Source organism: Chiloscyllium punctatum, chromosome 18, assembly GCF_047496795.1.
Source record: "Chiloscyllium punctatum isolate Juve2018m chromosome 18, sChiPun1.3, whole genome shotgun sequence".
NCBI classification, from domain to species: domain Eukaryota; kingdom Metazoa; phylum Chordata; class Chondrichthyes; order Orectolobiformes; family Hemiscylliidae; genus Chiloscyllium; species Chiloscyllium punctatum.
In genome coordinates, this window is record NC_092756.1 from 97,092,850 (window position 1) to 97,120,813 (window position 27,964).

Here is a 27,964-nt window from a genome sequence, read left to right on the forward strand (position 1 = left end):
AGGGAGTGCCGCCCTGTCGGAAGGTCAGTGTTGAGGGAGTGCCGCACTGTCAGAGGGTCAGTGCTAAGGGAGTGCCGCACTGTTGGGAGGGTCAGTACTGAGGGAGTGCCGTACTGTGGGAGGGTTAGTGTTGAGGGACTGCCGCACTGTCGGAGGGTCAGTGCTGAGGGAGCACCACACTGTCGGAGGGTCAGTGCTGAGGGAGTGCCACACTGTCGGAGGGTCAGTGCTGAGGGAGTGCCACACTGTCAGAGGGTCAGTGCTGAGGGAGCACCACACTGTCTGAAGGTCAGTGCTGAGGGAGTGCCGCACTGTCGGAGGGTCAATGCTGAGGGAGTGCCGCATTTTCAGTGCTGCTGTGCATCACAAACCATCCTTCCAGCCAACTGAGCTAACCAACCCAATATCCATATTAATGAAGGGTTAATTGAGCATGGACTGGTTGTGTAAATACAGGGAGTTGGTCATTAATGGTGTGCTTAAGTATGATAAAGCTGTCTGTAAAAGTGTGGAAACCAAAAGATCCGTGGATGCTGTAAATCAGAAACAAAAAAAGAGAAGCTCAGCAGATCTGGCAGCATCTGTGGAGAGAAAGCAGAGTTAACGTTTCCGATCTAGTAACCCATCCTTAGAACGCAGTCATCCGACCCAAAACGTTAACTCTGATTTTCCTATAAATGTGGACTTGGACTCAATTCACAAAGTTAACGTTTTAATTTATAACAGAGGATTAATTCATATTACAAAGATTTCGTATTGACTGGCATGATTCATGTGAGGTTGGTTTGAACAGTACAGCTCCTGCTTTGAGTCTCTTTGATCCATTGCAGTTGGTTTGAGATTCTCTCATTTCAGTTCCTCTTCCAGAGCATCTCCGGTTCACTCTGCTCGGCGACTGACAGAGAGATCAGCATCTGGGCCCCGTAATAGGTTGACATGACGACGGCGCGGGCATGAGGCACGGTGAAGCAGAACCTGTCGATGGCCAGCACCAGGTCAGAGCCGACAAACAGTACAGCTCCCGCTGCTGTGCACCTCCGGCCCCACGTTCGCTCATAATCGGAGCAAGCCACGCGTGCCAGGGCTCGCCAGCTCATCATGACCAGCACCACAACGTAACCCGCCATGGCGTAGATCATGGGGCCTCGCAGGTACGAGTAGACTGCAACGTAGTAGACCACACCCAGCGACAGCAACGTTAGAGCAATCCAGAGCTTCAGCGGCCGCAATCCGAATGCCCAGGTGTACAGTAAATGCGAGATTCCAAACATCAACATTCCTACAAAGCAGAAAAGGGACATCGCTCTTAGTTAAAACAGAACCCACTGGCCGTGGAGAGATTCTTCCCCCCCTTTTGATCTGGGATGTGACTTATTATTGTCACATGTACCGAGGTACGGTGAAAAGCATCGCTTCGCATGCTAGCCAGACAACTCATACCCTTACATCGTTACAGCAGGGTAACAGAACAGAATGCAGGATATGGTGCTACAGCTACTGAGAAGGTGCAGAGAGAGATTAACTTTAATAGAAACATAGGAGATAGGAGCAAGAGGAGGCCATTCAGCCCTTCAAGCCTGCTCTGCCATTCATCGTGATCATGGCTAATCATCCAACTCAATAACCTAATCCCACTTTTTCCCCACAATCTTTGATCACATTCACCCCAAGTGCTGTATCTAGCCACCCCTTGAATGCATTCAATGTGCGACATCAACTCCTTCCTCTGGTCATGAATTCCACAGGCTCCCCACTCTCTGGGTGAGGAAATGTCTCCTCATCTCCATCCTAAATAGTTCACCCTGAATCCTCAGACCATGACCCCTAGGTCTGGGCACACCCACCATCGGGGACACCCTCCCTGTACCTACCCTGTCTGGTCCTGTCAGAGTTTTACAAGTCTCTGTATAGGAGACGTCTAGGAGCAGAGGGTATGATCTCAGATGCTGGATTAGAGTGGTGCTGGAAAAGCACAGCAGTTCAGGCAGCATCCGAGGAGCAGGAAAATCGACGTTTTGGGCAAAAGCTCTTAGTCAGGAATAGAGGCAGAGTGCCTGAAGGGTGGAGAGATAAATGAAAGGAGGGTGGGGGGTGGGGAGAAAGTAGCATAGAGTACAATAGGTGAGTGGGGGAGGGGATGGAGGTGATAGGTCAGAGAGGAGGGTGGAGTGGATAGGTGGAAAGGAAGTGCCTTCAGGCTCTCTGCCTCTATTCCTGATGAAGGGCTTTTGCCCGAAACGTTGATTCTCCTGTTCCTCGGATGCTGCCTGACCTGCTGTGCTTTTCCAGCACCACTCTAATCCAGACTCTGGTTTCCAGCATCTGCAGTCATTGTTTTTACCCGGTATGATCTCAGAATAAGGGGTCACCCATTGAAGAGGAGGAATTTCCTTTTGCAGAGGGGAGTGAATCTGTGGAATTCTTTACCACAGAGAGCTGTCAAGGCTGGGTTGTTGACTATTTTCAAGGCTGAGAGATTTTGGTCACCATGAAGGGCTCTCCTTCTAAAAAGGGTGGCACGGTGGCTCAGTGCCTAGCACTGCTGCCTCATAGCACCAGGGTCCCAGGTTCAATCCCAGCCTTGGGGGACTGTCTGTGTTGGTTTCCTCCCACAGTCCCAAGATGTGCAGGTCAGGTAAATTGCCCATAGTGTTAGGTGCATCATTCAGAGGGAAGTGGGTCTGGATAGGTTACTCTTTGAAGGGTCTGTATGGACTTTTTGGGCCGAAGGGCCTGTTTCCACACTGTAGGGAATCCAATCTCTCCCCTTGCCTGAGGCATGGTACCCTCAGATTAAACCCCCACCAGTTGTCTCTCTCTCTCTCTCTCTCTTAGGCCCATGATTGAAATTTGGCTTTTTATTTTCGGGAGATTCTCACTCGGTAAGTGTTATGGGAAAAGGCAGGAAAGTGGAGCTAAGGATTATCTGATCAGCCACAGTCTGACTGAATCAGCATAGACTGGAGGGGCTGAATGGTCTATTTCTGCTTCTACATCTTATGCTCTTATTTTCTCCCCAACCAGGAAAGCCCTCACTTTATAATCCTCGTCCTTGTTTTTTTATTCTCCTCCATAGTGCAGCCCCTCCCTATATTGCCATCTCCTCCAGCCCCACAATCCTCCAGGATTTCTCGTGCTCCTTCAGGTCCCTTTGGGGCTGTGCCTTTAGCTGCTGGGGTGGGGGGAAAGGGGGCGAGGCTAAGCTTGGGAGGTATCGCCTTAAATCTATCCAGCCCCTCTGCCTCACATTGCTCCCTTAAGAAACTGTTTCAGGTTCACTGTTTATGGGAAGGTGATGGCTGAGTATAATTGTCGTGGATTTGATAATCCAGAGGCTCAAGTAATGCTCTGGGGACCTGGACTTGAATCCAGCCATTGGCACATGGTGCAATGTGAATTCAGTAAAGAATCTGGAATTAAGAGTCTAATGATGACCATGAAGCCATTGTTGATTGTCAGGAAAACCCATCTGGTTCACTCAGTGTGGCACTCCTTCAGCACTGACCCTCTGACGGTGCGGCACTCCCTCAGCACTGACCCTCTGACAGTGCGGCACTCCCTCAGCACTGACCCTCTGATGGTGCGGCACTCCCTCAGCACTGACCCTGTGACGGTGCGGCACTCCCTCAGCACTGACCCTCTGACAGTGCGGCACTCCCTCAGCACTGACCTTTCGACAGTGTGGCACTCCCTCAGTACTGACCCCCACTTACAGTGCGGCGCTTCCTCAGTGCTGACCCTCTGACAGTGCGGCACTCCCTCAGCACTGGCCCTCCCACAGTGCAGCACTCCCTCAGCACTAATCCTCTGACAGTGCGGCGCTCCCTCAGCACTAACCCTCTGACTGTGCGGCACTCCCTCACCACTGACCCTCCGACAGTGCGGCACTCCCTCGGCACTGACTTTCTGACAGTGCGGCGCTCCCTCAGCACTAACCCTCTGACAGTGCGGCACTCCCTCGGCACTGACTCTCCAACAGTGCGGCACTTCCTCAGTCACGTGCTGGGTGTGTTAGCTCATTGTGCTCTGATGCGCCCTGAGTGGGACTTGAACAAACTGTGCTGTGACTGAGAGGCAAGTGTGATGCCCAAATCACTGTGAATGTGTCTGTTCCTCCTGTTTAATATCTCCAGTGTTCCTCACATTTTTACGTAATGAAAACTTTCCGTGTGGATCTCTAACAGCTGAGTCGCTTATCGAAGACTTCACCCCTGGACCTCCTAATTCCTGACACAGAGATACATCTCAAGGAACTTTGCTTTCTATAGCAACAACAATATGCATTTGTTTAGCACCCTCAGCATAACTTAAAGACTCCAGGTTCTTCACAGGAATACAAATCTGACAACATTTTACATGGAGACGTGTAACCAAGGTGGCATGGTCGATAGTTTAGGTCTCAAGGGTTCCTTAAATTGAGAGAGTGAGAAAGAAAGAGAGGTTGATAGATTTGCAAAGTCAATTCCAGGATCAGTGACCCAGACAGCGGAAGGCCTGGAAAGCCATTGGTGCAGCAATTAAAGGTAGGGGTGTGCAGGCAGAGTTTATGTCAGGGTGCTGGTATATCTCCTGTCTGTCAGCTGGTGATGAGCAGTGAAATTCACCCTCAGCCGTCCTGCTCCAGGGTGGGATCTTCAGCAGGTAACGAACTCAATTTCAGAATAGTGTTCCCTCATTATTTAATCTCTCCCTCCTCACACACAATACACAGAGACAAAAGCCAACACACAACACACATACACGCAAAAACAGAAACAGATACAGTCACTCACACACGCACTGAGACAGACTCGGTTACACACTCAGTCATTCACAGAGATACACTCACACTCATTCACTCAGAGATACTCACTCACACACTCATTCACAGAGATGTATTCACTCACTCATTCATTCAAAGGGATACACTCACTCACTCATTCACAGGGATACACTCACTCACTCATTCACAGGGATACACTCACTCACTCATTCACAGGGATACACTCACTCACTCATTCACAGGGATACACTCACACACTCATTCACAGGGATACACTCACTCACTCATTCACAGAGATGTATTCACTCACTCATTCACAGGGATACACTCACTCACTCATTCACAGGGATACACTCACTCACTCATTCACAGGGATACACTCACACACTCATTCACAGGGATACACTCACTCACTCATTCACAGGGATACACTCACTCACTCATTCACAGGGATACACTCACACACTCATTCACAGGGATACACTCACTCACTCATTCACAGAGATGTATTCACTCACTCATTCACAGGGATACACTCACTCACTCATTCACAGGGATACACTCACTCACTCATTCACAGGGATACACTCACACACTCATTCACAGGGATACACTCACACACTCATTCACAGAGATGTATTCACTCACTCATTCACAGGGATACACTCACTCACTCATTCACAGAGATGTATTCACTCACTCATTCACAGGGATACACTCACTCACTCATTCACAGGGATACACTCACTCACTCATTCACAGGGATACACTCACTCACTCATTCACAGAGATGTATTCACTCACTCATTCATTCAAAGGGATACACTCACACACTCATTCACAGGGATACACTCACTCACTCATTCACAGGGATACACTCACTCACTCATTCACAGAGATGTATTCACTCACTCATTCACAGGGATACACTCACTCACTCATTCACAGGGATACACTCACTCACTCATTCACAGGGATACACTCACACACTCATTCACAGGGATACACTCACTCACTCATTCACAGGGATACACTCACTCACTCATTCACAGAGATGTATTCACTCACTCATTCATTCAAAGGGATACACTCACACACTCATTCACAGGGATACACTCACTCACTCATTCACAGGGATACACTCACTCACTCATTCACAGAGATGTATTCACTCACTCATTCATTCAAAGGGATACACTCACACACTCATTCACAGGGATACACTCACTCACTCATTCACAGGGATACACTCACTCACTCATTCACAGAGATGTATTCACTCACTCATTCATTCAAAGGGATACACTCACACACTCATTCACAGGGATACACTCACTCACTCATTCACAGGGATACACTCACTCACTCATTCACAGAGATGTATTCACTCACTCATTCATTCAAAGGGATACACTCACACACTCATTCACAGGGATACACTCACTCACTCATTCACAGGGATACACTCACTCACTCATTCACAGGGATACACTCACTCACTCATTCACAGAGATGTATTCACTCACTCACTCACAGGGATACACTCACTCACTCATTCACAGGGATACACTCACTCACTCATTCACAGGGATACACTCACTCACTCATTCACAGGGATACACTCACTCACTCATTCACAGAGATGTATTCACTCACTCACTCACAGGGATACACTCATTCATTCACAGGGATACACTCACTCACTCATTCACAGGGATACACTCACTCACTCATTCACAGGGATGCACTCACTCACTCATTCACAGGGATACACACTCACTCATTCACAGGGATACACTCACTCACTCATTCACAGGGATACACTCACTCACTCATTCACAGAGATGTATTCACTCACTCATTCATTCAAAGGGATACACTCACACACTCATTCACAGGGATACACTCACTCACTCATTCACAGGGATACACTCACTCACTCATTCACAGGGATACACTCACTCACTCATTCACAGGGATACACTCACTCACTCATTCACAGAGATGTATTCACTCACTCATTCACAGGGATACACTCACTCACTCATTCACAGGGATACACTCACACACTCATTCACAGGGATACACTCACTCACTCATTCACAGGGATACACTCACTCACTCATTCACAGGGATACACTCACACACTCATTCACAGGGATACACTCACTCACTCATTCACAGGGATACACTCACTCACTCATTCACAGGGATACACTCACTCACTCATTCACAGGGATACTCACTCACACACACTCACTCAGAGAAACACACACACTCACTTACACACTCACTCAGAGACACATTCACTTACACACACACATAGAATGCATTCACATACAAAAACAGATAGTTGCATGCACACACACACACACAAATACATACATACACACAAGCAAACGTGGATACACAATCACACCCAATTAACGTAAACACACAGCACTGTTAGGGATCGATATCTATATTTAAGTATGATGTAAAGGAAGTTGAAGAAGTTGGAATATATTGAAAATTTTCTGGGTTAAAATTGGAATTGTGTTCAGCCCTCTATGGGGTAATGATCAAAGGCAAAATTTCATTCAAGATCAGAGCTTTGTAGCTGATCAGCAGTTACCACTTGATTGAAGAAGAGGTTGTATTGATAATAACCAGATTATTTCAAGTTTATGGAAGAACTTCATCGATACAAAGCTCAGTGGAGTTGTGGACAGTGCAGAACGTTGTCAAGAATATCAATCAGTTGCAGAGAAATGGCAGATGGAGTTTAATCCGGGTAAGTGTGAGGTGCTTCACTTTGGGTGATCAAATGTTAGGGAAAAGTATACAGTTAATGGCAGGACCCTGAACGGCCTTGATGTACAGAGGGATCGTGGGATTCAAGTCCATAGCTCCCTGAAAGTGGCCATGCAAGTAGATAGGGTGGTGAAGAAGGCGTGTGGCATGCTTGCCTTTATTGGTCGGGGAATTGAATACAAGAGTTAAGATGTCACGTTGCAGCTTTATAAGAGTATTGTGTTCAATTCTGGTCACCACATTACAGGAAGGATGTTGAGGCTTTGGATAGGGCACAGAAGATGTTTCCCAGGATGCTGCCTGGATTAGAGGGTATGAGCTTTAAAGGGGAGGCTAGAAAAACTCTGGAGCAGTGATGGATGAGGGGAGACTTGATAGAAGTTTACAAAATTATGAGATACACAGAAAGGGTTGATAGCATCTTTTTCCCAGAGTTGAAATGTCTAAAGTCAGGGGACATGCATTTAAGGTGAGTGCGGGCAAGTTCAAAGGGAACATGAGGGGCAGGTTTTTCACACAGAGAGTGGTAGGAGTGTGAAATGTGCTGTCAGAGGGGGTGATGGTGGAGTCAGGTCTGATAGGGGCATTTAAGGGACCTTTAGATCAGTGCTAGGAATGGGGGGACATGGACCAAGGGGCAGGCAGAAGGGATTAGTTTAATTTGGCGTCATGTTCAGCCCGACATTGTGGGCTGAAGGTCCTGATCCTGTGCTGTACTGTTCTATGTTCTAACCTGGTTGGCGTTTCTTTTACTTTGACAATAATTCTAAAGCAAAGCACTGGCTACTTCAGTAATTAAATCAACAGTTACAGTCATGGTGTGGCTGGTCAAAAAGGATTTATTAGTGCATTCCTATCATTAAAGTTGTTACCACACACACACACACACACACACGTGCAATCACTAACAGACACAGAATCTCTCACAAGTACATGCGCACGTTGAGAGGGAGATACGTTCTGCAGCCAACTACATCAGTTTTAATGAGTGCAAAATGGGATGATGAAATTGGGTCAACAAATAAATTGTAATGTAGACGTTTGCTCTCCTGACATTGAATATTGACTCATAACATCAATGGTTTTATTTCATCTTCACTTCATCTGGATGCCTGAAGCAGTGGGGATAATGAGTCATAACTGCTAAGGCAAACTCCCTCCAAAATGTTAGCTTCAACTGGGCCTTCCAGCCCGGCTCAGATAAAGGGATCAGGAAGTTTGCTATACAATGTACTGGCTAGTGATTGGTTAAAAACTGTGCAATAAATCTGACAGACTGAAAAAAGCCTAGCAAACAGAAAAATAGACTCAGCTCCTTCAGGAACCTGCATCTGTCTCATCTGAAACCCAGAGTCTCACTGCGATGTGGACACTGAGCCGACTGCCAGGTGGGTCACTTTAAATCAATGATCCAAAGTCTGAATGTAGCAGTGGCACTGAGATATCAAAGGTAACAAGTACATTGAGATAATACAGGGGAGGGTGCAGTGTTTGTGAGCTGGATCTCCAATCACAGCCCTGTAAAAGTAGGAACGAATGCACTAAAGGAAGTCAAAACCATAGAATAGATACATTGTAGAAGGAGGCCATTTGGCCCATCACCTCCATGCTGGTTCACAGAACTTGACTTTGTGACATTTTGGAGATTTTGATTGTGCCAATCTCTCTCACTATTTCCCTGAATTTGGAGATGCCGGTGTTGGACTGGGGTGTACAAAGTTACAAATCACGCAACACCAGGTTCTAGTCCAACAGGTTTATTTGGAAACACTAGCTTTCGGAGCGACACTCCTTCATCAGGTGGTTGTCCACATCTACCCTGTCAAGCCCCTGAGAATCTTCCATGTTTCAATAAGATGGCCATGCATTCTACTGAACTCCAATGAGAACAAGAGGGGAAAGATTTCAAAGAGATCTGAGGGGCAACTTCTTCATGCAAAGGGTGGAATGAGCTGCCAGAGCAACATTTAAAAGACATTCGGACAGGGACACGAATAGGAAAAGTTTAGAGGGATATGGGCTAAACACAGGCAAGTGGGACTAGCTTAGTTTGAGGAACTTGGTCAGTGTGGACGAGTTGGACCGAAGGGCTGGTTTCTGTGCTGTATAACTCTACTCAATCTCTCCTCATGAGACAGTCCCTCTGTATCTGGTATCACCCCAGCCTCCAATATCAGTACCTATTTCTTTAAATTGGGGTGGCACAGTGGCTCAGTGGTTAGCACTGCTGCCTCACAGCGCCAGGGACCCAGGTTCGATTCCAGCCTCGGGCGACTGTCTGGAGTTTGCACACTCTCCCCATGTCTGCGTGGGTTTGCTCGGGTGCTTCGATTTCCTCCCACAATCCAAAAGTGTGCAGGTTAGGGCGGATTGGCCATGCTAAATTGCCCGTAGTGTTCAGGGATGTGCAAATTAGGTGCATTATTCAGGGGGAAATGTAGAGTAATAGGGTAGAGGAATGTGTCTGGGTGGGTTACGCTTCGGAGGGCCAGTGTGGACTAGTTGGGCTGAATGGCTTGTTTCCACACTGTAGAGATTCTGTGATTCTAGATACAGGGAGAAAAACGGTTCACAATATTCCAACTGGGGTCCAACCAGAGTTTGAGCAAGAGCTCCCTATTCCGACAGATGAAATCTGCAGGCCTTACCGTGGATGAAGAATCCTTGGTCGCCCCACGTCAGGAACACATCACCAAGTGCCGAGAAAAGGAGAGCAACCAGGACTTTCTTGGCGTAGGGTCGATATACCCCCTGGCTGATGCTGTGCGCCAACACGAAGAAACCCAGGCTTAGGACAGGCAAGCATTTAATTAACGCACTGAACCACGACGGGTTGGAGGTGGGAAGCCACAGCACAAAGTAGATGCAGAAGGTTTTCAGGAAAGGAATGAGTTTCGGGCCAATACTTTTCATCTGTGACGGGAAGGAGAAACACCGAACATGGAGTCAAGCAGAAGACATGTCTTTACACCATGACTGCGCTGGGCTCCCTCTCTCCTCCACCAAATGAGGACCTGTTTTATACTGTACCCAATATTTTCAGGCCCCTCCCCCCCCCCCTCTCTCCGAGTTTCTGTCCCGACTCTCACCCAGTTTTCAGTTCTATGCTGCACAGTCAAGTGGTACGGTGGCTCAGTGGTTAGCACTACGGCCTCTATGGGGCCAGGGACCTGGGTTCGATTCCAGCCTCAGGCGACTGTCTGTGTGGAGCTTACACGTTCTGTGTGGGTTTCCTCCGGGTGCTCCAGTTTCCTCCCACACATTAAAGATGTGCAGGTTAGGATGGATCGGCCAAGCTAAACTGCCCATAGTGTTCAGGGACGTGGAGGCTAGGACGATTGGCCATGCTAAATTGCTCTGTAGCGTCTAGGGATGTGCAGGTTAGGAGGATTGGCTGTGCTAAATCACCAGCCTGGCTGGGTAGACCCAATTGGGTACAGTAAACTATATGAACAGACCAATGGTTAGCACTCAACGCCAGAGAGCCAGGTTCAATTCCACCCATTGGTGACGAGCTGTGTGGAGTTTGCACATTCTCCCCATGTCTGCGTGGGTTTCCTCCCTCAATCCAAAGATGTACAGGCTAAGTGGATTGTCTACGGGAAATTGCCCATAGTGTCCAGGTAAGGTGGGTTGGCCATACGAAATACAGGGTTACATGGATAGGGTTGGGCGGGGAAGGGGTGGCTCTGGATTGGCCAGTGAGAACTCGGTGGGCCGAATGTCCTGCTTCCAGACTGGCAGGATTCTGTGGTCATTGCTCCCCAGATTCCAGCCCTTCAGCCCCTTTGTCAACTGGGGTCCAATCATGAGAGTGCTTTGTGGCCAAGACTGCAAAAGGCAGACAGTGGCGATCAATGGGTTAACAATCCAAAGGCTCAGACTAACGCTCTGGGGTCTCAGGTTCAAATCGCAGGTCTGTTGTCAGAATTGAAAAGAGACAAAAAAAAAACTACAGATGCTGGAATCCAAAGTAGACAGGCAGGAGGCCGGGAGAGCTGAGTGAGCCAGGATGCATCCGGAAGTGTCGACATTTTGGGTGTAACCCTTCTTGCAGTCATGAAGATTGCTCTTCCAGCCTCCTGCATGTCTACGTCAGAATTGAAATGCAATTGTTTAGTAAAATCTAATAATGAGAATTAGTCTGAGCAAACGGCAAGTGTGACAGATAGCTTTGTTTGTTGTAAAAGTCCATCTGGAACACACTGCCATCCTTACCCAGTCTGGCCTACACATGACCCCAGGCCCACAACAAAGTAGCTGACTCTGAACTGCCCTCGGAAATTGCCCTGGCAAGTCACTGGTTTGTGCAGAAAAGTCAAGCCAGGTGGAGTTCAGTGGTTCAAGGTGATAGATCAGAGTCACCTTCTCTAGGGTAATTCAGGTGAGGAGCAAAGGTTGGCCTAGTCACTGTCACCCACAGGCTGTCAGAGAAATGGGGCAAGTGGTCACAGAGAGCTTACTTACACACAGGGCTGCTGTCTGTTTGCACCTCAGTGACATGCTGTCCTTGACTTTGATCCCTTTCAGAGGTGTGCTGGGGTTAGGAGTTCAGAACCTCGCACAGCACACGTTCCAATTCACCTGCAATTACTGGGAGTGTCACCAGAGTACAGTGTATACACGCAATCTGATCACATTTTCTGGCAAGTACAAGCAGGAACCTGCAGTTAGCGAGGTGCCTAAACACTCTGTGCCTGACAATGTGAAAGTGCTGGACTATGTCCAGGTTTGGCCAATTGAGACTGGGTGACCTTGACTCTTCTAGGCCCTGGAGGAGGCAAAACACGTGCAGCCTGCTGGGGAATGACACTGAGGCCGGTTGTGACTGGGTTTTACTGATGGGTGGGCTCCACATTCGGGTCAAGGGACAGGGTGAAGGGCTGGTGCTACTGAACTGCGGTTCCATTCCAGGTGTTTGCTTTCCCAGACAAACCTACACCACACCACCTCCTCCCCCAACCCAAAAAACACACACCCTGCACACACACCCAACTCAGACACTCACAAACTCATACACCCACACACATCACACACACATACACCCACACACATCACACACACATACACCCACACACACCACACACACACCACACACACATACACCCACACTCACCACACACACACACACCACACACACACCACACACACATACACCCACACACACCACACACACACCACACACACATACACCCACACTCACCACACACACACACACACCACACACACACCACACACACATACACCCACACACACCACACACACACCACACACACATACACCCACACTCACCACACACACACACACCACACACACACCACACACACATACACCCACACACACCACACACACACCACACACACATACACCCACACACACCACACACACACCACACACATACACCCACACTCACCACACACACACTCACCACACACACACCACACACACATACACCCACACACACCACACACACACCACACACACATACACCCACACTCACCACACACACACCACACACACATACACCCACACTCACCACACACACATACACCCACACACACCACACACACACCACACACACATACACCCACACACATCACACACACATACACCCACACACACCACACACACACCACACACACATACACCCACACTCACCACACACACACCACACACACATATACCCACACACACCACACACACATACACCCACACACACCACACACATGTATACCCACACGTACACCCACACACACCACACACACCACACACACATATACCCACACACATCACACACACAAAAACCCACACACATCACACACACATACACCCACACACACCACACACACATATACCCACACATACACCCACACCCACCATACACACATACACCCACACACATTACACACACATAAACCCACACACACCATACACACATACACCCACACACATCACACACACATACACACTCAGACACTCACAAACACATACACCCACACACACCACACACACATATACCCACACACATCACACACACACACAAACCCACACACACCACACACACATATCCCCACACACACCACACACACACAAACCCACACACACCACACACACATACACCCACACACACCACACACACATAAACCCACACACACCACACACACTACACCCACACATAAACCCATACACACACACACTCAGTCAACCCCACACACATCCCACACATAAACCCATACACACACACACACACTCAGTCAACCCCACACACATCCCACCCCCATACACACACACACACACACTCAGTCAACCCCACACACATCCCACACACATCACACACACTCAGTCAACCCCACACACATCCCACCCCCATACACACACACACACACACACACTCAGTCAACCCCACACACATCCCACCCCATTTACACACATATACACACATCACACACACATACACACTCAGACACTCACAAACACATACACCCACACACACCACACACACATACACCCACACACATCACACACACCACACACACACAAACCCACACACACCACACACACACCCACACACACCACACACACATATACCCACATACACACACAAACCCACACACACACACAAACCCACACACACCACACACACATACACCCACACACACCACACACACATAAACCCACACACACCACACACACATAAACCCACACACACCACACACACATATACCCACACACACTGCAAACACATACACCCACACCCACCATACACACATATACCCACACACACCACACACACATACACCCACACCCACCATACACACATACACCCACACACATCACACACACATAAACCCACACACACCATACACACATACACCCACACACATCACACACACATACACACTCAGACACTCACAAACACATACACCCACACACACCACACACACATATACCCACACACACCACACACACATACACCCACACACATCACACACACATACACCAACACACATTACACACACATAAACCCACACACACCATACACACATACACCCACACACATCACACACATACACCCACACACACCACACACACATACACCCACACACACCACACACACATACACCCACACACATCACACACATACACACTCAGACACTCACAAACACATACACCCACACACACCACACACATATACCCACACACACCACACACACATACACCCACACACATCACACACACATATACCCACACACATCACACACACATACACCAACACACATTACACACACATAAACCCACACACACCATACACACATACACCCACACACACCACACACATATACCCACACACATCACACACACATAAACCCACACACACCATACACACATATACCCACACACATCACACACACATACACCAACACACATTACACACACATAAACCCACACACACCATACACACATACACCCACACACATCACACACATACACCCACACACACCACACACACATACACCCACACACACCACACACACATACACCCACACACATCACACACATACACACTCAGACACTCACAAACACATACACCCACACACACCACACACATATACCCACACACACCACACACACATACACCTACACACATCACAAACACATACACCCACACACACCACACACACATACACCCACACACACCACACACACATATACCCACACACACCACACACACATAAACCCACACACACCATACACATATACACCCATACATATCACACACACATTACACACATATACACACTCAGACACTCACAAACACATACACCCACACACACATACACCCACACACACCACACACACATACACCCACACACACCACACACACATACACCCACACACATCACACACACACCCACACACATCACACACACATCACACACATATACACACTCAGACACTCACAAACTCATACACCCACACACACCACACACATAAACCCACACATACACCCATTCACACACAAACACTCAGTCAACCCGACACGCACCACACACATACACCCACACACACCACACACACATAAACCCACACGTACATACACCCACTCAGACACTCACATACACCCACACACACCACACACACTACACCCACACATAAACCCATACACACACACACTCAGTCAACCCCACACACATCCCACCCCCATACACACACACACACACACACACACTCAGTCAACCCCACACACATCCCACCCCCATACACACACACACACACACTCAGTCAACCCCACACACATCCCACCCCCACATACACACACACACACACACTCAGTCAACCCCACACACATCCCACCCCCATACACACACACACACACACACACTCAGTCAACCCCACACACATCCCACCCCCATACACACACACACACACACACACACACACAGAAGCAGAGGAAATAGGACTGGGAGGAGGCCATTCAGCCCTTCGAACCTGCTTTGCCATTCAGTATGATCACCCAATTCAAACAACCTGTTCCTGCTCTCTCCCTCATACCCTTTGATCCCTTTAGCCCTAAGAACTATATCTAACCCCTCCTTGTAAACACTCAATATTTTGGCCTCAACCACTTTCTGTGGCAGAGAATTCCCCAGGCCCCCCACTCTCTGGGTGAAGATATTTCTCCTCATCTCGGTCCCAATGGCCTTCCTGGTATTTTTGGACTGTGACCCCCCCGCCCCCGGTTCTGGTCTCCACTGTCATCAGGAACATCCTTGCCCAGTTCTGTTCGGATTTTACAGGTTTCTGTGAGAGTCCCCAACCCATTCTTCTGACTTCTGGTGAATATAATCCTAATTCGTTTAATTTCTCCTCCTAGGTCAGTCCTGCCATCTCAGCTATTAGTCTGGCAATCCTTTGAGGCACTTCCCCCAACAGCCACAGTGTTATTCCTAAGATGAGGAGACCGTGTTGCACACAATACCCCAGGTCTGGTCTCACCCTGCACAGCTGCAGCAATACATCCCAGCTCCTACACTCGAATCATCAAAGCTATTATTGACACTTACCATCGCAAACCTTTTTTTCTGTCTTCTGGAATCATGACCCATAATATCCATTTTCCTCTATTACTTTCTCTGTTTGACTGTCTCTCTCTCTTTCTCTCGCTCTCTCTCCTTCTCTCTGTAGTCTGTTGGATGGCTTCCTGAGTTGCTACTGATATCTGTTCTGTTTGTGGACTTTCTCCTCCATTATCTCACACTCACTGATAAAGGGAACACCTCAGATAGTGGCCATATGCTGACCTATCGATTGCAGCTAATAATAAGCAGATGTAGCTCTGACTAACTGACTGTATGGATCAAAATCCAACAATGTCACACCCACTGTGTGCCACTTCTTCCACATTCCCTTTCTGAGCATCTTGTCTTTCGCCAGTTTGGATTTCTTGGCTTGAGGAGGGTAGCTCCTGCCCATCCGAAACCTTGTCTAAGATCTTAGTAGGAAACACACCAGGATTAAAAGGTCGTAGTTTCAACTCCCATTGCAGAGGTTAAAGCACCAAATCTGGACTGATAATCCCAGTGGAGCCCTGAGGGACTGTGCACTCCCTGAGGTGTCTTCGTTTGGAAGTGGTGTAGACCAAGGACCATGTGGTGTTCGATAGATACAAAAAACTCCCATGACCACAAATTTGTAAAAGAGCTGTGGAGATTCCCCTGTCCACTGTCCTCACTAATGATTAATCCTTAGACCGACACGAATGATCCGGTCATTACTCATGTCTATGGGAGCTGGGGCTGTGTACAAATTCATCGCCATGCTTCCTGAGTTAGAACAGTGCCCAGACTTTGTAAACGACTTCCTTTGGTGTGAGGTGCCACCATATTAAAAGATGACAATCATCCTGCAGGCAACGACGGGTCATTGGAATCACAAAAGACTTTGAGAGACAATTTAACCCACCCTTGGGATCTGGACGTTTGATCTTCAGAGCTTTCTTTTCTCCTGTCTTTGCTCAACTTCCACCCAACAGCGGACGCGTTCAACCATTTGTTTTCTGTCTAACTGAAGCATGATTGGAAGTCGCACAATACCAGACTCCGAAAGCTTGGGACTGTAAATAAACCTGTTGGATTGTAACCTGGTGTTTTGTGACTTCTAACTTTATCCATCACTGGCTCTCTATATCATGAATTTTGATTGAGTGTGTGTCTATCTGTCGGTTTTGAAAGGGTAGAGTTTAAGGTGCGTAGCAATAGTTTAGAAATTCTTTTCTCTGCCTTTTAATGTCCAGTAAATAGAGTTGTTTTCTGTTAATAACAACATTTTGCAGAACATTACAAGCAATATCTGTCCAAAACATTTGAGGTCTACTGCCTGCCATGTAGGGAATATCTAAAAGTTCATAGAATCTCTACAGTGTGGAAGAAGGCCATTCAGCCCATTGAGTCCACACTGACACTCCAAAGGGCATCCCACCCAGACTCACCCTAACCTGCACATCTTTGGACTGTGGGAGGAAACCGGAGCACCCGGACGAAACCCACACAGATACGGGGAGAATGTGCAAACTCCACACAGAGAGTCGCAGTGAGATTGAGGCATCATGCCCACTTTGGAGAGACACCCTCAAGCTCCCTAAAATAATGAGTAAGGTATATCGTCACAAATACACATAGGATTGAATCAAGGGTTCAGATTTCTTACTATTTACTAATTAGAGATTTCCCAAATGAATTTACTAGATTCGAATTGATCTGTGGTTAAAAAAAATCCATTAAAAATTGATTGAGGAGACGTTTATAAAGCCAACAGACAAATACTCAATATTAAATGTCTATGTATCCAGAGAGACCCATTAGAACATTTAAAGTTGCCTTCACAGGCAAAGATCAAAGCATGGATGCAAACATTCAATAACGGGAACTTTTCAAACAGGGGACAAACTGTTGATGTCATTAACTTTACGAAGTGGACTTCTGAATTCAAGATTCAGTGAGCCATAAAAATGAGTTAGTAAAGTGACTTATCTGGCAGATACTCCTGATTGTAAGAAGAGCTATCGTTTATAGCATGTTCAAGGGATATCATTATAGGGGGAAAGATAAGGTACCAGTGAGTACCTTTGATTGTGAGAGTAATGGGGCAGGGGGAAGGGTGTGACAGAGACAGTGAAAGCAAGGTTGAAAGGGATGTAGACAGTTCATAACTGCTGCAGTCTGACTAGCTAATACTGAAATATTGGGTCCATTATGTCATGATGTGTCGTTTGAATTATAGGTTTGTTAGAGAGTATAACTAATTAAGCAGGATGCACATGGATATTAAAGCATTTAATGATAAAGATGTACACAGGAGTTAAAAATAAAAAAACTCTAAAGGGTTCAGAAAAGGTTTACAAGGATGTTGCCAGGGTTGGAGGATTTGAGCTGCAGGGAGAGGATGAACAGGCTGGGGCTGTTTTCCCTGGAGCGTCGGAGGCTGAGGAGTGACCTTATAGAGATTTATAAAATCATGAGGGGCATGGATAGGATAAATAGACAAGGTCTTTTCCCTGGGGTGGGGAAGTCCTGAACTAGAGAGCATAGGTTTAAGATGCGGGGAAAGATTTAAAAGGGACCTAAGGGGCAATGTTTTCACGCAGAGGATGGTGTGTGTATGGAATGAGCTGCCAGAGGACATGGTGGAGGCTGGTACAATTACAGCATTTAAAAGCTTTGATGGGGAGGTGCTGGTGTTGGACTAGGGTGGACAAAGTTAAAAATCACACAAAGTGGCAATCTAGGTTTGTTCAATATATCGTTTTAATTGCATGACACTGTGATCTTTTGCTATAAATTCTGTGTCTTATGATCCTGCTCCACTAGTTACCTGATGAAGGAGCAGCGCTCTGAATGCTCGTATTTCCTAATTATCCTGTTGGACTATAACCTGGTGTTGTGTGATTTTTAACATTTAAAAGGCATCTGGATGGTTATATGAATATGAATGGTGCAGAGGGATATGGGCCAAATGCTGGCAAATGGGACTAGATTAGGTGAGGACATCTGGTCGGCATGAACGAGTTGGACCAAAGGGCCCGTTTCGGTGCTGTATATCTCTATGCCTCTATGAATTTATATTGAGCAGAAAAAGGATAATCCTAAATGGAGATGACACACAGGTGCTGTTGATTAAATTAGTATTCAGTACAGCCAATTAAAAATTATAAACAAGAGTTTAATCACTATGAAAGAGGCCTTGAAATACAGAGCAACAATATAACGAGGTATGGAAGTAAATTGTTAATTACAGAAGAAATACTGGAACAATCCAACAGACAGGAATGGTAGAGATCCATGAAGTAACTCCACTAAAGGCCGGTGTCCGGTCACCAACTCACTCTTTATTCCCACGTGGACAGTATATGCGCTGTGACCAACCAGCTCAGAGCCAGTCCCGAGAGCAAGGAGAGTCTCTGAATCTCCTGTTTATATCTGTCAGCCAGGGCTCCCCGATTGTCCCGGGTTAACAGCCCCAATCAGGGATCTCATACTCAATTCGATCCACTTGGCCAATCTCATTCCAGTCACTATAATCCTTATCACACGCACACCCGATAGAAATAAGGATGTGACAGTACTCATACAGAAATGAAAATACATTGCTGACAAACATTTAACAGCAGTTTTTACGAATTGAAAGAGTAGTGGAGGGCTGTTTTCCCTGGAGCCGTTGGAGGCTGAAGGGTGACCTTATAGAGGTTTACAGAATTAAGAGGGGCATGGATAGGATAAATAGACAAAGTCTTTTCCCTGAGGTCAGGGAGTCCAGAACTAGAGGGCATAGGTTTAGGGTGAGAAGGGAAAGATATAAAAGAGACCCAAGGGGCAACTTTTTCACAGAGAGGGTGGTACGTGGATGGAATGAGCTGCCAGAGGATGTGGTGGAGGCTGGTACAATTGCAACATTTAAGAGGCATTTGGATGGGTATATGAATAGGAAGGGTTTGGAGGGATATGGGCCGGGTGTTGGCAGGTGGGACTAGATTGGGTTGGGATATCTGGTCGGCATGGACAGGTTGGACTGAAGGGTCTGTTTTCGTGCTGTACATCTCTATGACTCTATGACTTGATGAAAGGAAGATCCATGTGTGAAAACAAAGTGTATTTTCTGATTGACATTCTATTCTTCTAAGACTGAAAGAATAAGGAAGAGAGGAAAGAAGCATAAAAATATGATTAGATAACAGCTCACACCTTCAGAAAAAAAGTTTCACTGAAACATTAAGAAATAATGTTAAATGATACAGTCCCTCATGTAAGTTGGCGCATCCGATACAGAGGTTTGATACAAACACCCACAAAACTGGAGGCGTTTAAGTATAATAAAAACATGAACCTTTCACTGAGATTTCAGACAAAGAGCAGGCAGGGGGTCTAGTTTAGTTTGTCATTATATTCAGCATGGACAGGTTGGATTGAAGGGTCTGTTTCCGTGCTGTATGACTCTATGACTCCAATTACAAAGCCTCAGATAATAATCCTCAAAAGGTATTTTCTTCCACTGGAGCAGGTCATACTCACTCTGGGTTTTATGGCGATTGTATTCTTAGCTATTCTTAGATATTCCTCCATGTTCTTAGCCATTCTTGAGTCATAATAAATAAATTAAACTGGATCCTCTTCACTTTTGGTATTACATAATAAAATACTTATCCACTTAAAGTGTATTGCTTGTTAAATATTGTCAATAAAATTTGAATGAGCAAATTATCTCATTTAAGGTTTTTCCCTACTACAGTGTACTTAAATGCAACTTACTATCTTAGACACTTCATTAAGTGAGGAAGTGTGTTCTCTGAAGAGAAAAATCCCAGATCCATATAATATCTGGAAGGTTATGACATGTTAAAGCGAAGCAGGCGATTCAGAGAATAGTACCAACGTGGGTCAGCTCCTTCTCCTCGAATTATAGAATCCCTACAGTGTGGAAGCAGGGCCATTCGGCCCTTTGAGTGTACACCGACCCTCTGAAGATCATCACAACCAGACCCAGCCCCCCACCGCCCTATCTCTGCAAGATCTAGTCAACCCAACTAGTTTAGAAATTAAGACGAACAGTAAACTCCAACTGCTTTGGTTAGAATCAATTAGGTGGTTTGGTAGAATGGATTAAAACTCTGTTTTGATCTGAGCTTGTTTTTTCTGGGCTTAATTCATAAGGATCTTGTTTTATCAGAAATGATTCCCCCAAATCCACACCATGACTGGCTAACATCATATATCTTGGTAAATCTCGACAGGTTTCCTTGAATTTCTCAGTAATCCTTCGAGATCGTCCCATTGGCCTGCTTCTGAGTATGGAAATATACTGCTTAACTGAACTGATTTAAAGCTTTTTTTTAGCGCTAATCTCAATATGGCATATTTTTCTGATCATTTCTGTCTGCCGAGTTCAAGCTAATCATTTTCATTTATACTTAAAGTTCTGGGTTTGTAAGATTAACGTAGCCCTCCCTCAGGAGGGATGGAGCAGTGGCTCAGTGGTTAGCTCTGCTGCCTCACAGTACCAGCAATCCAGGCTTGATCCCACGCTCAAGTGACTGTCTATGGGGAGTTTGCAAATTCTCCCCGTGTCTGCATGGGTTTCCCTCTGGGGGGGGTCCACTTTCCTCCCAAAGTCCAAAGATGTGCAGGTTAGGGTGGATTGGCCATGGGACATTGCCTACAGTATCCAGTGATGTGCAGGTTGGTGGGTTAGCCATGGGAAATGCAAGGTTATGGAGGTGGATGGGATGATCTTCGGAGGGTTGGTGTGGACTCGATGGGCCAAATGGCCTCTTTCCGTACTGTGGGGATTCTATGCGTTGGAGAGTCTAGAACGTGGGGTGGCGGTCTCAGGATTAAGGGGTGGCCATTCTGTACCGAGAGATTATGTCATCATCTTGATGGGGAGAGCACAAGAAACCAAACCACACTATCTCACAGTTCATCCCAAATGTGAAAACGACCAGTGTAGCCACAAGGCTGATTTATTCACTTATTTCTGATCACCATCTAAGATGAAAAAATAACTCACACCAGGTTTCTTTAATAAACACAAAGACACAAAAACAAAATTATCCTTTACCAAACGGCAAAATGGATTACCAATTCCTTATAGACAAACTTAAAGATGTCACTTTCAAATCCACAGACATATTCACTCACACAAAGGATGGACATGACCAATGAGGCAGAAAGGTTTGCAGGAATGTTGTGTTTTTAAACCATAAATGAGAGTTGTATTCCTTGCTCGAATCAATTGGGCTGATTGGGATTGAGACGTTTAAGATTTGACTGGGTAGATGGAAATGTTTTGTGAAGGAGTCGGGAGTGAGAGGTTGGTGGGTGTGTCTCAGACAACAAGGTATAGCTTGAAACTCACAGATCTCACTGAGCAAGAGGATAGACCCAACGGGCTGAATGGCCTCTTTCTGCTTTACCTTCCTCAGTAACATTGATTCCCGAAGAGCCTTAAACTGGACGAATATGGAACTACTACAGAAAGTTGTGTAGATATCCCAGACCATCACGGAAGTCAACCTCCCGTCCGTGGGCTCCATCTACACAGCTCATGTTGCCTCAGAAAGGCAGCCAACATCATCAAAGAGCCCTCCCACCCAGTGATACTTTATTCCAACTTCTTTCGTCAGGCAGAAAAGGCAGAAGCTTAAACACATGGACCAACATATTCAAGAACAGCTTCTTCCTCGCTGTTCTCAGACTGCTGAATGGACCTCTCCAACTTCAAATGTAATGTTGATGTTGCTCTGAGCCCCTCGTGTGCAGCTGTAACCCTGTATACCTCACTCAGTCTAAACACCCTGTCATCTGCTTGTCCTTGTTTGCTATGATCGGCACTTACTGCTCACTAAAACAAAACTGTTCATGAACTTAGATACATGTGACTATAATCAATCAAATCAAATCACTTGCTAAACCAAAAAGGAACATTAGAATCTTTCATTTCAAAAAGTTTGTCTTTTATATTTACCTTTTAATCTTCCTGTTACTCTCATCAAGCTGTGGTCTTAGATTTTCTCATCTCCATTCCAGAACCTGGTGCTGATTGGCAGATTAGTTGGGTTTTGGTGACCCCTAGTGCTTGATCTGCAAATAGCAACACCTGCTCAGTAATTACCCTCCCTGTGGTGTCCAGTTTGGGTCCAACTAGGGCCACTCATCTCATTATGGTTAGAGACAAAAATACTGCAGATGCTGGGATCCAAAGTAGACAGGCAGGAGGCTGGAAGAACACAACAAGCCAGGCAGCATCAGGAGGTGGAGAAGTCGATGTTTCAAGTGTAACCCTTCTTCAGGACTGGGTGTGGGTGTGGGGGGGGAGCTGCAGATAAAGGCGGTGGTGGGGGCAGGGTGGTGAAGTGGGGATAGATGAAGACAGGCAGAGGGTACGATCTGGTTGGTCAATGGGAGGAATGAATCTGGTTGGTGGCTGGGAGGAGAGGAAGGGAGGGGGAGGGGCTGGGAAGGGAGTCGGGGGATGGGGAAGGAGGATATTTGAAATTGGAGAACTCAATGTTGAGTCCTCCAGGCTGGAGGCTGCCCAGGTGGAAGGTGAGGTATTATTCCTCCAATCTGTGGTGTGGTTTGGTGTGGCAATGGAGGAGGCCAAGGATGGTCGTGTTGGAAAGGGAGTGGGAAGGGGAATTGAAACGGGCGGTGACTGGGAGGTCTGGTTAGCCCCTGCGGGCCCGACTGAGATGCTCGGTGAACCGTTCCCTAAGTTTGCATTCAGTCTCCCCAATGTAGGGAAGACCACATCGGGAGCACCTGATGCAGTAAACTAGGTTGGAAGAGAGGCAGGTGAACCTCTGTCTCATTTGGAAGGATTGTTTGGGGCCCCCGATGGGGATGAGGGGGTGCTACACCAGCAGGCTTTGCATCTTTTCCAGGGGATGTTACCTGGGGGTTCAGGCAGGTTGGTGGGGAGAGTGGAGCAAACCAAGAACTTCAAAGGGAATGGTCCTTGCAGCAGGCAGACATGGGTGGGGAGGGGAAAATATTCTTAGTGGTGGGGTCTAGTTGGAGTTGGCGGAAGTGTTTAAGGATAATGCGTTGGATGTGCACCTTCTGCCTCATCTTCCACCTTGGTACCCTACAGCCTGGAGAACTCAACATTGAGCTCTCCAATTTCAAATAACCTTCCTCCCCGTCCCCCGACTACCTTCCCAGCCCATGTTCAAATGCAGCAAGATCTGATCAATGTCCAGGCTTGGGCTGACAAGTGGTAAGTAACATTCACTCCACACAAATGTCAGGCAATGACCATCACCAGTGAGAGATAATCTAATCACTGGCCCTTGACATTAAATGCGTTACCATCACTGAATCTCCCACTATCAACATCCAGGGGGTTATCATTGACCAGAAATTCAACTGGACTCAACACCTAAACACAGTGGCTAAAAGAGCAGGTCAGAGGCTGGGAATAGTGACCCACCTCCTGTCTCCCCAAAGCCTGTCCACCATCTCCAAGGCACAGGTCAGGAGGGTGATGGAATACTTCCCACTTGCTTGAATGGGGGCAGCTCCAAAAATGCTCAAGGAACTTAACGCCATCCAGGACAAAGTAGTCGTTTAATTGGCACCACATCCATCACCTTCACAATTCCCTCCCTCCACCATCAGTAGCTGCAGTTTGTACCACCTACAAGATGCACTGCAGAAATTCACCAGAGATCCTCAGTGGTTCAGGAAGAGTGGGAGGGGGCATGAGTTAACCTGGAGTTCAATTGCTACCCAGTGAAGATCCAGGAAGGAATCTGACACGGTGAATTCAGCAGGGGATCAAAGGATTCAGGGGGGGGAGGGGGAGGGGTCAAGGGATTTGGACCGAAGGCTTAATTCATTGAATGACAGGGGAGGGAGGGATGGTATGTGAGTCCAGGAACCTGCAGGTATGTGAGAACAAATCATTGAAGGTGACAGGGTGGGGATGATAAAATGGCTAGAACTTGGATTCCATCAATAGATACAAAACAAGGAAGTTATGATCAGACTTCAATAAAACCATGGTTCAGACCCAACGAGGGAACTGTGTCCAGTTACTTGAGGATTTTATACAGCCTCTAGAAAAAGTTAACACGAAAACTTCTCAAATGAGAAAGTTCAATTGTACAGATCGACTGCAAGAGCTGTTTGTCTTTGAGAAGGGGGCTGGGGAATTTAATTGAAGTGTTCAGGATGAAGAGGGATCTGGATGCAGCAGATCAGGAGAAAGTGGTGGACAGATCAAGAACCAAGGGGGACAGATTTAAGGTGATTGGTAGAAGAAGCGATGGATGTATGAGCAGAACGCCTTTCCCACAATCATTGGTTAGGATCTGGAATGTACTGTCTGAGGATGTGGGTGGTGTCAACACTAAAGTTCACAGTGAGGAATAGGCAATGTACGTAGAAATAAAGACTTACATTTCACTAGCACCCTTCATGATCATCTGGACATCCTGAAGTATTTCACAGGCAGTGAGGTGCCTTTGCAGTCTCGTCATTGTTGCATTTTTGGAAATGTAGCAACCAACATGTGCACAGGAAGCTTCCACAAATCAGAGAGTGATAATGGTCCGGTTTTCTGATGTTAGTGATGTTGGATGGAAGGATAAAATCGACCCAGGACTGAGAAACAATGATGGAGACGACGGATAAAGGAGGCAAAGGGAGAAGCGGGAAGTGTGTGAGAGAGAAAGAGACTGAAAGAGAGGTACAAACAGTGAGAGGGAGGGAGTGAAAGAGAGACAGTGGAAGAGGGACAGAGAATAAGGGAGTAAGTTCAATGAGAGAGACACAGTGAGAGATAGACAGATAGAGACAGTGAGAGAGATAGAGACATGGAGAGAGAGAGACAGACAGACAGACAATGAAGGTGAGAGAGACGGGAAGTCACAAAGACTGACAGAGAGAGAGAGTGAGAGACAGAGATAGAGACAAAGAGAGTGAGAGAGAGAGAGACGGAGATTGAGAAAGACAGTGACAGAAAGTGGGATAGGTAGAAAGAGGGGGAGAGGGAGGGACAGAGACAGTAACAGAGAGAGACAGAGGCAGTGAGACAGACAGTGAGAGAGAGAGAACAACAGACAGAGAGATTGTGAGAGTGAGAGAGAGAGAGACAGACAGACAGAGACAGAGAGGTAGAGATAGTGAGAAGCAGATAGACAGAGAGTGAGAGAGAGAAAAACACTAAGATACAGAGTGATACAGAACACAGTTAAAACTCCTCTGAGGTTTCTGATATTCCTGAGCTCCACCTGCTACTGAGGGTTGTTTGTCTCTGTCTCGTGAGGGTTAAATTTTGCTGTGACACGTAGCTGTTGTTTTCATCAGGCTTTGATATTTTTGCTTTTCAGAGAAGTGCTGGAGAAACTAGCAGGACAGGAGGTCACACACAGTTCCTGTTACTGTACAGTTTGTGAATCACAACAGACACTCTGTGTGACCAGCAGCCTCTGCTCCACATCTCTGAACATCCAAATATCTTTCTCTTTACATTTCCCTTCCTCCAGACCCATAGGTAGAGTACAGATCTCTCCCCTGGGTCCACTGTTCCACTGGCTATTATCAATGTATCTTTGACAGTGAGTATTAATGTGCTATTGACCGTGAGGAGCATGATGTCTGAGCTCAGCCATTAATGAGTAATTGTCTCTGAATGTTCCTCAAACCTGCAGCCTTCCCCACTGAAAGAACAGCATCTTCTTAGTTTGACACTCTGGGGGACAGGAGGAGGAGGAGTAAGGCAATGGCAGATTATAAAACAAGAGACCCAGATAATGTATCTGGGGAACTGGGTTCAAATCCCACCATGGTAGCTGGTGGAGTTTGCAATGGGGGTGACTATAAAGCCCTACTGGCTTCACAAATGGCCAAGAGGGTGTGGAAATCTGCCATCCCTTACCTGATCTGGCCTACATGTGACTCCAGACCCACAGCAATGTGGTTAACACTTAACTGACCTCAGGGCAATTAGGTCAGGTCAACAGATGACAGCCTCAACATCTTGACCCACGTCTCGTGAATTAAAACAAAATGCGTTAATTGGGTCAGGGAGTTCAATGCTGGGAGGCATAGATCTAAGGTGAGAGGGGAAAGATCTGAAGGGGACAACGTTTTTCACATCTGACTCTCTGAGAGAGGAAATTGAGGATGAGAGAGTTTTGTTCAGAAAGGGGAAAGTGAAGTACTCAGTGACTGCTCTCAGCCCCAGCACCACCAAGGATCCCGACTGGTGTGCTGTACTCTCAGAGTGTGTGGACGGTTTCCCGAACTCTGACAATGCCCACATCCAGCTTCATTCCCATCTTACTTACCACTGTGAAACCGGAAGCCATGATGCTGGAGTCTTTGGCTTAGCGGGCAGCTCCTTTCCCTC

The 27,964-nt window shown here is 46.8% G+C and overlaps 1 protein-coding gene across 6 annotated transcripts; it reads right to left on the reverse strand.

Annotated features, from left to right (window-relative positions):
* Positions 1-699: 699 nt before the first annotated feature.
* On the reverse strand, positions 700-27,964 carry LOC140489018 (lysoplasmalogenase TMEM86A-like). Of its 6 annotated transcripts, XM_072588254.1 has the most exons (4): positions 27,903-27,925; positions 26,011-26,214; positions 10,204-10,468; positions 700-1,279 (listed from the first exon to the last, which is right to left on the reverse strand). In XM_072588254.1, the coding sequence occupies exons 3-4, from the start codon at positions 10,466-10,468 to the stop codon at positions 852-854; spliced, it is 693 nt and encodes a 230-aa protein (XP_072444355.1). In that variant the 5' UTR covers positions 26,011-26,214; positions 27,903-27,925; the 3' UTR covers positions 700-851. The 6 variants fall into 6 exon arrangements, with proteins under 6 accessions (XP_072444355.1, XP_072444353.1, XP_072444354.1 ...); XM_072588252.1 differs by lacking the exon at positions 26,011-26,214 and having other exon boundaries at positions 27,903-27,964; XM_072588253.1 differs by lacking the exon at positions 27,903-27,925 and having other exon boundaries at positions 26,011-26,675.